Source organism: Larimichthys crocea, chromosome I (genome assembly GCF_000972845.2).
Source record: "Larimichthys crocea isolate SSNF chromosome I, L_crocea_2.0, whole genome shotgun sequence".
In the NCBI taxonomy this organism is placed as follows: domain Eukaryota; kingdom Metazoa; phylum Chordata; class Actinopteri; family Sciaenidae; genus Larimichthys; species Larimichthys crocea.
Genome location: NC_040011.1, coordinates 1,177,046 through 1,189,067, shown reverse-complemented (window position 1 = coordinate 1,189,067; position 12,022 = coordinate 1,177,046). Strand labels below are relative to the sequence as shown.

The 12,022-nt window shown below is 38.4% G+C and overlaps 1 protein-coding gene across 1 annotated transcript; it reads left to right on the top strand.

Moving 5' to 3' along the window:
- The first annotated feature begins 694 nt into the window (after window positions 1-694).
- lrit3a (info leucine-rich repeat, immunoglobulin-like and transmembrane domains 3a) lies at window positions 695-6,945 on the top strand. Its single transcript, XM_010729494.2, has 4 exons — window positions 695-858; window positions 2,139-2,602; window positions 5,303-5,608; window positions 5,866-6,945. Exons 1-4 carry the CDS (start codon window positions 743-745, stop codon window positions 6,909-6,911), a joined length of 1,932 nt encoding a protein of 643 aa, XP_010727796.1. The 5' UTR covers window positions 695-742; the 3' UTR covers window positions 6,912-6,945.
- The last annotated feature ends 5,077 nt before the right edge of the window (window positions 6,946-12,022 follow it).

Here is a 12,022-nt window from a genome sequence, read left to right as displayed (position 1 = left end):
CATGTTGAGTTTGGCCCCCAGAGCCTCTGGTCCATCCAGTCAGGTAATAAATCACATCCAAGATTACACTTTGCACCCTAGTGCCAGACAGAACTCGCTCACACATCTTACATATGGCCTCCAGCTAAATAATACATTTAAGGAATTTCTTGAGAGTCAGAGGGACTTACAGAATACAGAATGCAAGTGAAAAACACCTAAAATATCATCCAAGACCACAGTGAAGGAACAGTGATATAACTAAACATGGTCCCTGTTGTATGTAGTGTGACATTTAAATAAAAAAGTTTTTTATTTAAATCTGACATGTGTGAGGGCATAAACAGCAAAACTTGAAAGTTCCATTTTTGAAATCAGTGGTAAGGTTGGTAAGTGAATGGATTAACATAGGCGTGGCTGGATCACGTGTGGGGAAACCTCACCATAATTAGGTGATTAGCGCCATGTCCAAAAGACTAGTCCTGCCCTGCTGCTGAGCTTGCGTGACCCCGTCAAACCCAAGAAATCCCTCACTAATCCACCTCACCCTCCCCCACCCAGTGAATCTAACAGGTCACCTGTACTGTAATTAGATCCTCAGCCTGTGTCTGTAGTCTCCTATGGACTTTGAAAGCCCATTTTATTATTCTTCATTTGTTTTTCTTTTTGGGGAGGAATAAGTCTTCAGGTGCTCAATGAATCTAGATGTCTTTTTTCCCGATCTCTGCTCAACGTGAGAACTTTGGGTGCATTCAATGAAATCATGCGTCGACTTCTCTATGTGCATGTATTCCTATGCTGCCTTTGTATGGCTAATCCCTTCTGCCCGTCGCAGTGCACCTGTGTTCTCCATGGACGTGCTGATGGAACAGGATCCAGGTAAACTGTACTTTAATTGTGCTGTCATTCAAAATACAATGGTAGAAATTAGAACTAAAATTAGGTTGACCTAATTAGGTTACCTTCTCTACACCTCAGGGTTAATAAAAAAAAAAGTCCTATTAAACATTCACCTCAGTATAGTCCTGAATTAAATTTGGGAAACAGTTTTATCCAGCATAAGATGGACAAAGGGTCCAACATACGTTGGATAAATGCAGTTCTAATGTTTGTAAATGTAAAAAGAAGGAAAAGCCCATAAATGCAAGGACAAGTACAATATTCAGCTTTGATATTTCGTATTTAAAGTCTATTCATGTAAGGTGAAAATAAGTTAAATATATCAAAATGCCCCACAGCACAATTTGTACCGGTTGTACTGACCTGTATTGACATAATGTATGTTTCCTGGCATGACACCAATCCATTTATCCCTGACAATGACCTAATGGCCACCTGCATACTCGATCTTATTAGTGCTGAACCCTATTAAACAATGCTTCCCTCTCCTTGCAGACAAATGTGGACGACAAAGAAAGTTCAATGTTAATCTATCATTTCGAAGTATATAAGATAAAAGCAAGAAAATGCTGAATAGATAGATAGATGACTTTATTCATCCCCAAAGGGAAATTAGGTAGCACCATATAAGCATATACCATTCTAAATTCCTCTGGCTGGCTGGTTTTGTTCTTGTGAAGAATTTTCCGCTAACAAATTGGACAACAGAGGCATGTTTGATTTGTCAGTCGTGAAAAGGGAAAAGGTGATTTCACTGAAGATGACACTGACACTGTCATTAACAGTCAAGGCCACCAGAAGCTAAAAGCAATAACTACATTTTTTATTTTTCTTCCATTATATAAACTCTTTTATTGAAAGCTATTAAATCCTTCTCGTTTACATAGGCTATTATCTGTGTATCTTATTATCATAACTGATCCAAGGCATTACACCTCCTGTAGTAGGTGTCAGTCCACACGATTACTCACTATTTATGATGACAGTGATTAGCTGTGACCTTGCCATCTGAAAAGATGAACTACAGGCATGTCAGAAAAGGCATTCCACATCACAACGGAGAGACCGGATAGATGGATGGATGGATGGATGGATGGATGGATAGATTATCTATCTATAGATAGATAGACAGATAGATTTGTCATTAATTAATTGTCTGATGTCTAATGGGTGTCAGTTACATTTTTCAAAACAATTTTGTTATTGTGACACAGGATATGTTCAAACCATTTAACTCATCGTTCATCTTTCATTCTCAGATCTGTGGTCTGCAATGATCCAGACATGTCTGATATCCCTGTCAACGTCCCCGTGGATACCGTAAAACTTCGCATTGAGAAAACTGTTATACGGCGAATCCCAACAGAAGCTTTTTACTATCTGGTGGAACTACGATATCTGTGGATTACTTACAATTCCGTATCATCTGTGGATACTGCAAGTTTCTACAACCTCAAAGTGCTCCACGAGCTGAGGCTGGATGGAAATATGATCGCCATGTTCCCTTGGGAGTCTCTGAAGGAGATGCCTAGTTTGAGGACACTGGATCTACACAACAACAGAATCACTAATGTTCCGACCGATGCAATACCCTATCTCCTCAATATTACCTACTTAGATCTATCAAGCAACAAATTAACTACCCTACCCTCTGATCTCATGGATATCTGGCCCCCCTTCAATGGAGTGCCTGTTTCTTATGCCTCCCAGAAAACTGTGTTAGGTAAGGATAAAAAGTTGTGTCAGGTTTGGTTTTATAGGATTTTAAGGCCAGTGCAGGGGTTATTTGTAATTACCTCAGGGACATCATTCCATCGTCTGGTTATCTGGAGAGACTCTCTGACGAACACAAACCGGTTCGTCAGTCCTGGTGGCCAGGACACTTTCAAATAAGCTTATTCTTAGTAGTGCCAGAGTTAACACTTAATCTAAATGATCAATTTATTGTCCTAATTAACTGTTGAACATTTATCACACTGCAGGGTTCAGGATCAAATTTAGCAGAACACATTGGAAATAAAAGATGTGTAGCAAGTGCGCTGTATTACATGTACCCGTGAAATATATCAAACTATAAGATATAAAAAACTATATGAAACAATAGAACTGAAATACAGTAGATGCATATTTTAAGCCAGGATGAACTGTGACTTTTATTTATTTAATCAGTCATTTATCACAGTTTGATATCTGTGTCAGTGTCATAGGTCTCTCTAGCTAAGGGCAATAGGCTGGTTGCCCAGCAGACTTTTTGACAAGTCATAGCATGGAGCTTACAGGTGTATAGCAGCATTCCACTTAGGGGAGGTCCTGCTGTTCTGCATGCTGGTTTACACTCACTGTTTACGGACACTTAATGGAACATTTTTGTTCATTGTCTTTTTAATGGAATTCTAAATAGCATTGTATTTATGAATTCAAAATTCTGCTATCTAAACTATGGTTAAGACAAATTTGCATATGTGATAGCTTGTTGTTGCAATAGCTTTATGTTCAATACCTGCAGTGTGTAACCTTTTGATTACACAAAAACTGTCAGGGTGTGTTTATGACTACCACTATACTCATATTCGCTGTAGCTATGGTGAACCAATAATTGCTGCATGATGTCAAATGCATCTGGTGCACCAGTATGGGGATATTGCCACAGACACCAAATTTGATAACTCAATAACTCATTTAATGGACACTCATTCATAAATCCCAAAGGTCCTGCACTCCTTTAGCTTTAAGCACTCTTTAGTACTGAAATAGTGCTAGGAGTGTATATAAGAAATAAGTTAGTAAACTGAAATGCAAAATATGCAGTATTAGCCATCTTATTCTTATTTAATAATTACTGAAGAATACATGACTGTTATCAAGCACCGATCAGAATAGGTAATTTGGCCTGTACATATGTGACAATTGCTAATTAATTTCGAAAAGATTAGGCAGATTTACTTTGTTTCACTAATGCAAAGTCAAGTTACAATGACAACTGTGGTTTTAATAGTACAACTGAATTCATTTTTATTCATCTTGGATTGCAGTTGATAATAAGTAGTGTTCTCTACTTCTGTGCATCCACAGCTTGGGCAATTATTAGCAGTATTCCAGTATACAGTAATAATAGATCCTCACATTTATTGATTTATTTAAAGTCAAAGTCAAAGTGAACAATTATCAAAAGTCTGTCACTGTGTAGGAATTTTTAATAGATTTAATTGTTCCTTTTTGTCTGTTCTATGGAACCCCTTTGTCATGAAAAGAGTATAAAGTCACTGTGGAGTGAAACCATTTTTTAAAATGATTTTTAAAATATGACTGGCAGAATGTTCTGTCAGAAACTTTCTTTTGTTGTATGTGTTTTGACTTGCATATAACTGAATAAGTCATCAGCATGTATGAGCCTGGATGTTTGTTCACTGTCTCTGTGTTGCATGGACAGTGGGAGGAGGATATTGTTAATAGGCTGTATGCTGTAAGCTAGCTAATCCGTGCCAAAAGAGCTGGCTGTGTGTGCTGGTGTACCTGAAGGAGAAACAGGATTAGGCTGTAGGAAAAAACAGATCACACACAAACAGATGACAGCTTTTCGAGCATATCCTAAAGCCATTTTCTATAGAATTCAATGAGGTATGCTCACTTTTACGATTTAGAAATATTCATTTTTTTATTTTTATTTTTTTTATAAAAAACATTTTAAAATATAGAACAAACATAAAAAAATGAAAGTTCACTGATAATCTAATTTTCAGTTTGTAATAAAAACTGAATTAAACACAAATACTTTCTAGAACATCAAGCCTGACACATGGATTGTAAAGTGATACAGTTTGTAATCTATTGATATTCAAAGAGAAAGGCTAATGTAAAGAGCGTGTTACTAAAGGAGGGTGTGTTACTAAACGAAGGCTCAGATTAGGTGCTTTGCTACTGTTAAGGCAAACTAATCTGGTTCAAGGGCTTTAATATACACCAGTCCATGTGCTTACCTGTTGTGTGCAGCAGGTGTTTAAAGCAATTTGTAAGGGAGTATAATATAGAAAGAGATTTACTTCCATAGCCCTTTTATTTCATTGGCATGTAAAAATGGTGTTAACATGTCAAAGCAAAAACAGAATTCAAAGATAGTTGATAAATATGGACAACTTGATTTTCTTCCCTAAAGTCATACATTCATGTTTGGGAGTTAAAATAGATCAACACCTGCATAGTCATAGCTGCCCTGACTACTGTAATCCAAAGTTTTCCCCAACAACAAAAAAAAGTTCTACTAGAACCTAATGTCAGTGTCATATTGAAAACTTACTCTTACCTCTTTAAGTTGTATTTTTTACAGTGTGTTGTTCAAAAATGCTTTAAAATAATATCACATTTAAATAGACAGTGTTTGAAATGTTAATCAATTACTTTAATTTTCTCATCTTTTCATTTACAGGCCTACAAGATAATCCCTGGTTTTGTGACTGCAAAATCTCTAAAATGATTGAGATTTCCAAAATGACTGACACACCAGTGGTTTTGATGGACCTATTTCTGACCTGCAGTGGACCAGAGAATCTGTCTGGTGTCCTTTTTCAGCGTGCTGAACTTGACAATTGTGTAAAACCATCAGTCATGACTTCAGCCACCAAGATCACATCTTCTCTGGGCAGTAATGTTCTTCTGCGATGTGACGCTACAGGGTTTCCGACACCAAGTCTTTACTGGACTAAGTCAGATGGCTCCCAAGTCAACAACACAGGTATAATATGCTTACCTTTGAAAGCATGTTTGAAATAAAGATACATAAATAAAATAAAAGAATATAAGTCTTTTCAAATTCAAAACAATAATACATTTAGTAGCCTATATATTATCTGTAGTTTTCATTACCCGAAGGAAGCTATAAGGGGTACTTAAGCCACGGGGTCATAAACCATTTGAAAAGATACAATGCAAACAAAGACTTGGTAAGACTTGATCAATGCTGACTTTGTGTTTTTTTTCCCTTCTCTATAGTCCAGGAATCACCTGGGGATGGCATCCGATGGTCCATCATGAGTTTATATGGAATATTATACAAAGATGCTGGAAACTACAGTTGCAAAGCAAAGAATTTTGCTGGCAACGCGGAAGCCAAAATTTCTGTCACAATTGTTGGTGGCTTTAGTACCACCATCTCTCCACTGATTTCAACTGTTGAAACTGGACCAACAAGCCAAGGCACATTAGCTCCCTCAACGGACATTCCCAACTCTCCCACCATCACATTGACAGATTTCCCTAAAACAACAGCAACAACAACAACAACAACAAGACTATCTACTGTCCCTAAGAAGGCAAAAACTACTCCCAGCCCCATAATACAGAAAGCCTCACCCAAACAAGGGAAAATCCAGAATGGAGGTAATGGGAGAAAGCTTGCAGCAGATGAAAAGAGTGATACTGATACATCAGAGTCTGTCAAAGACCTTAAGATTGTAGAGGAAACAACAGACACTGCAGTTTTACTCTGGACAGCAGATGGGTTACCAAATGATGCCCCACTTACAGTTGTATATTCACCCTATGATGAAGATGACATCAAAGGGACAGTTGAGACTAATGCTGGCAGTGGGAAAGTGCTCCTTGAGGGGCTGTCACCTGGAATTAGGTACACAGTTTGCCTTGTAACCAAAGGTAGTGCCGCTGGAAAAGACCCTTGCATTGAATTCTACACACTGGACAATGTAGAAGATGATGGGCAGAACCAGCTCTTCATTATCATAAGCGGCATTGCTTGTGTTTTGGTTTTGCCTCTTATTGCTCTGTTGCTCTACAAGATCCTCGCTCTATACTGCAAGGGACCCAACACGGGTTTAGATGAAGAGGAGCTTGAAAAAGAGAGCTATGTCAAGTTTGAGACAATTTCAATGAAACAAAGGACCTTGAACTCGCATCCAACTGAACTTTGGACAAGGAGACAGACTCAAGATTCTGAGCGGATGCTCCTGTTCTCCAGGGCAAGCATTGACTCCCAGATGACCTATAAGAGTGAAAATTCTCGGTCTGAGTATCTTTGCTGATGCCAGGAGTTAATGGCAAATGCTCAAACACCATGCATGCAACACCTTATATGAAATACTCTTTATATGCCTTTTATGAAACTGATCAACTATTGATCATCAGAAATGATTTCTAAATCTTTATAAATATTTTTTCACATCAGTGGGGCTGTAAAGAAATGTTGCTGTCTTGAATGGTGTGACACATTTATTCTACTTTTCCATCAGTTATTGAGGTAGAAATATTTATGATGATTTAGAAACGTGTAGTCAACATTCCCTGGAGGTTGTTCAAAAGAACCTTTTGTTAAAAGAACAATCATGTCAGTCAGTGACTTTTTATGCATGTCCTTATTTATTTTGGAGCCTTATATTTGATAAAGACGTCTGAATAGGTCCTTTGTTGGACCTATAGAACGTATACATAGTACCATACAAAGAGCCTGTCAGTTAGCTGTGTGTGGTGTTTCACTGCCAAAGTGTCACATATGAATATTATGTGGTGTCATTATCCACGTCCCATCACATTTACAGCCTCATTGTTGCTTCAAGCATCAAACTGATTGTTGCCTTAATGGACAAGAAAGTACTTTTGGTGTGTTTGATAGAAAATATGACTTGTGTGATAAATATTGCCTGTTTCTATGACTTTGTATATATGGAGTTGTTCATTTGTTTTTATTAAACCGAACAGTTGTTTGATTCTATTTTTACTGTCCTATGTTACATGAGTGAATGTGTGCACATGTGTCAAGTTCCTTTTGTACAGGAGTTGTTTATGACTTATTTTTTGTATACTTGTCCGACCCTAATTATTTACCAGTAACTTTCCATTGCCACCAAAATTAACACATTTGACATTTTTCAAAGAGTACCACAATTTGGTAATCATTCCAATGTCAAAACCACCACCAGAAATACCCCGTCCCTTTTCTGGCTCCATAAAATTCTATAAGTTATGTTTTAATTCTTTGTCTTAGTTTCTCCAATAATCTCTATGAATTTTCCATCAGCAACAGACCAAGTGAAACTAAATCTGAGTGTTACAATGCACACTGTACTTCATGCATGCCATACAGTAGTACCTTCATCATGCTATCCTCATTATATACCATCTTTGTGTCTATTTTATATGTCTGTATGTGTGACGCCGGTGGAGAGACGCAGACAAAAAACAGGAGATTGTCCTAAAAAATCTGGATATTATCAGTTATGAATTAAACAATGCAACCATGTAGAAGCCATACATGTGAGGCTGTTCCTGGTTATAGAAAGATCAATGTCATTTATGAAAAGGAGTGGGCATATAAAGGTACATAGACATATCACATGTGCTCACTCTGTTATGAATAAGAGCAGGCGTGTTCATCCTGAAAATCAATGAGTCACAGTTGTCACGTTCCATGAAAATCTGAACAGGCGCTGCCGTAAATCCTGATAAGATGACGGCTAGACCTGGAAAACTGTTCCCATGGATACCTCTGCCACCAGCTGTATGAGCCTGCAGCACTAAGTAATCTCTAATGCCAGTTGTGCTGTTATCATGGCAACAGTCAAGCTGTTTTGACAAACAGAATGGAGGGACCGTGGACAAGGAGAGGCCGGGCTGTCAATGATAGATATGGGGATATAATCGGTATGATTCAACTGTGAATGGATAGACAGAAATGCAAAGAAAAATAGATGGACTGATAGCTAGGTACAGCTTTTAGAGGCAGGGGTGGCAGGAGAATAGAGAAGCAGACAGACTTAACTAATAGATCAATGAACAGGCTGATAGAGACAGATACAATAGATTTCTTCTTCTATCATAAACCGGACACCACTGAGCTGTGGTCAATGGAAACAAATCCAGAAAGGGCAACTGAAAATGATCATAGCAATCCAAAATTAGCCACATAGAAGTAGTGACAGAAGGCCAGAAAAAGGTTTTGCTCATAGATTGCGGTGCCATACGAGATAAACGAGTAAGATTTGCATTCAACTTGAGGTCAATGACCCACAATAAACTCATAATTAGCACTTTTTCCACTAAAAGTCAAGCACAAAGCCATAGCAGCTTGATAAATCAGTGCTGTTAATCTTAAACCTGCAAACCAAAAACTTTTCATCTATTCAAATTCCAGCATATATCACGTATTGACGTCAATGCAGCAGCAGCAGCAGCCCCTACATCTTTGTATTCTTGATATGCTCTCCACCTGATGATTCAAACCCATGCGTGACGTCATTCAGCACACATGAAGTGAAACCTATAGGTTTACGTCAACATCTGCATTGTCATCTGCCCGGGGTGAAATCGTGGGAAGAGGTTAGTGCCCTTCAGACTGCTAACATTAATCTGGAGACATGGCAACGGTCTCAGCCGTGTAAATCTTCTGCTGGTCAGTTATTGCTGACAATATCCCAGTCATGGAGGGTATGAATAGAGGTTTTGGTTCGCAGGGTCTGTTAGTTGTTCTCCTGGGTAAAAAGAGGACAAACAATTTAGGGATAATTTGCTCCACTCCTCCTTCGTTCTCTATAAATTACTCATTCTCCCGGAAGCCAGATAAACTTCAACTGCTCATTCACACACACAGGAAACAGAACATAGTATCTATTGTGAGTGTGGCATGTGTAAATTGCTCTTGTACTGTAAGTGTATGCCATTTATGAATGGTGTTACAGATTGAAATTGGATACCAAAGGTCACTATAAATACAAAAATATGTAAGTCAGTCTAATAGTCCTTCTCCCAGTTCCTCTTTCCCAGACACAAAAACTCAAGCAGACACATCCATCCACATTCAGAAATGACATGGGTCAGGGGGCGGAGTGAGGGTAAGATGATGTTATTATGTAGGACCTTTCTTCGGCCCAGCCTCATTTCTTGCATATTCCACATTCTGTTTGAGACACTGACGGCAGCTTAAAGAAGATCTTGCTCCAATGCTGGACTAGCATGTGCAAAATTTACCACGGGGGTGTCAGGAATTTCAATCTTTGCTTCCAAAACAGACTGGCAGCCTGGGGGCCAAAGTGGGGAGTGAGTACGATCCTACACGCAGTGTTTTTTTTTGGATGAACACTGCACTGGCAGTATTATCCTCTTCATTCGGGCTCCTCCATCTTTTCATCTCTTAGTATGACATCGTCCTGTACGTAAAACGCCACTGTCTTGGACAAGGATGCCAACAGTCTATAAGCCGATGCTTAATTTTGGGGAATTCTTGTGTGCCAGTGCTAATAGTGGGAATGCCTGAAAAAAAGTGAAGAGCAGCTCCAGAATCAGGAACGGAGCGCAGGATTATGTTGACTGCAACGATCACAGCAGCGCTGATTTATTTTATGGTGCAAAGCTCTGGAGCTCTGGCCCTCAGTAGAGCATGTTGGGATGAACACCTATCGCGAGCGGGGAAAAACAGCAGCTGTGTTGGTAAGTTTGACAGACCTCTCTCCTGTCCTGTTATTATTATATCATTATGTATACACATACTGCACAGCAATAATAATTTGGATGTACAATCCCCTCACTGTACATAAAATACTGTCAATATATCTAAACTTTGATAACCTTATACGTCTGTTTGTAAGACTTTTGCTTCTTTAAAAAAATTATATCTTTTTTTGTTGTTGCTCGATGTCATATTCTTCACCAAAGTGCCTCCTCACCTCGATATGTGGAGAGTTTTGTATGTACTATTACAACTACTGCTATATGTGCTATGCTGTTTGGACTGGTCATTGAAAACACTAAAATAAAACAACTTGTTCCGACAAGAAGTATCAAGTAACAGCAAACAAACATAATATAAAAGTCATGCATGGTATAATACATGTGTGGAAAGTAAAATTTGCTAAGCAGACAATACAATAGACAGTAGCAAAGGTAAGTTCAGTACAGTAAGCTGGCCTGTGCTCGAGTGGGTGTATCTCAGGCTGAGCCCAAGTTTTTTGTGGGATGCCACAAGAACATCAGTTGAAGCTCACAGATGGTGATCACTGATGTCCAAAAGGTTATCTTGTAGGAATGGATGCTGCCTTGCCAGATTGGCAGAGTTTAGTTTTATCTCAGCAGAATGTAAACTTAAGGTCCAGTGTGTAAGATTTTTTTTTTTTTTAAAGCAATTGAAATAATTTGTATTTTTGAAATACGCAGGGAGAAATTCTCATCACTATTCTGTGTCTTCTACAGATAGGTCAAAGGTCACTGCAGAACATGACCCTTTGAGTTGGTTTTGGTTCTTCACTCCAGGACTGCACAGATGGCTATAACCTCATACCAGTTTGCCCCTAATGAAAATGTATTTTCCAACTAAAGACTTTTTTCCAGTTTGCAGCGTGCTCTGCGATAACTGAGCGCACACCTCTGGCCACTAGAGCTTCATGAGGCCACGTACTGTAAGCTGTGTTCAATAAGGCTTTAATAAAACATTACATTTTCCTCACATATACTGAGGGCTGTCAATACGGGTGGGTGATCTATGTAATTTCATATAGTAATACAGAGTGATTATCTTTTAACTCAACTTTGAATTCATATATAGACAAAATGTTTTAAATAAACAAATGTCTGATAGTCATAACAATTCAATGCGTTAATGGAACAAGCCTGTAAATCCAATACTGCTATAAAGCAGTCCTGCTTATTGAGGCTTTAACAATACACCCACAGCTCAAATACTGAAGCAATTGCTTGTTTTGATGAGCAACATGATTGCATTGGCTAACCTAATTAAAGGGCTCAGCATCCAAAATGGCCACTAAAGCTGCCCTAAAGAATTTTAACACAATGTGAGATGGGAAATCAATGTCCGCATTGATTGCGTGGTGCATTCAGAGCACCTGTTTTTGTGTCACTTTGCTGGCACATTAAAAAAAGAACTTGCCCATTTTTAATATTATTATTATTATTATTATTGTAAAATGGGAAATGTTAGTTTGGAAGTAAGTTTCCCAGTATCATCCAACATAACTGAGCTCACCAGGTCAAGAATCATGTTGACCACCATGTGAACTTGTCAATGAATGATTCATCAGGATGCCTCCTAGCAACAGAGCTCCAGTGGCCATCTAGGGGACATACATTTCATTATGTTGTTTGTCTTGTGTTGCTCATTGTTTTCTTCATTCCAAAGAGTTAAGAGAAG

What these genes read in the sequence shown, in the direction of transcription:
- lrit3a (XM_010729494.2), top strand. Translation starts at nt 743, where the DNA reads ATGCGTCGACTTCTCTATGTGCATGTATTCCTATGCTGCCTTTGTATG. An exon ending in GCTGATGGAACAGGATCCAG is followed by an intron (nt 859 to 2,138) that starts GTAAACTGTACT and finishes TTTCATTCTCAG; the next exon opens with ATCTGTGGTCTGCAATGATC. An exon ending in CTCCCAAGTCAACAACACAG is followed by an intron (nt 5,609 to 5,865) that starts GTATAATATGCT and finishes CCTTCTCTATAG; the next exon opens with TCCAGGAATCACCTGGGGAT.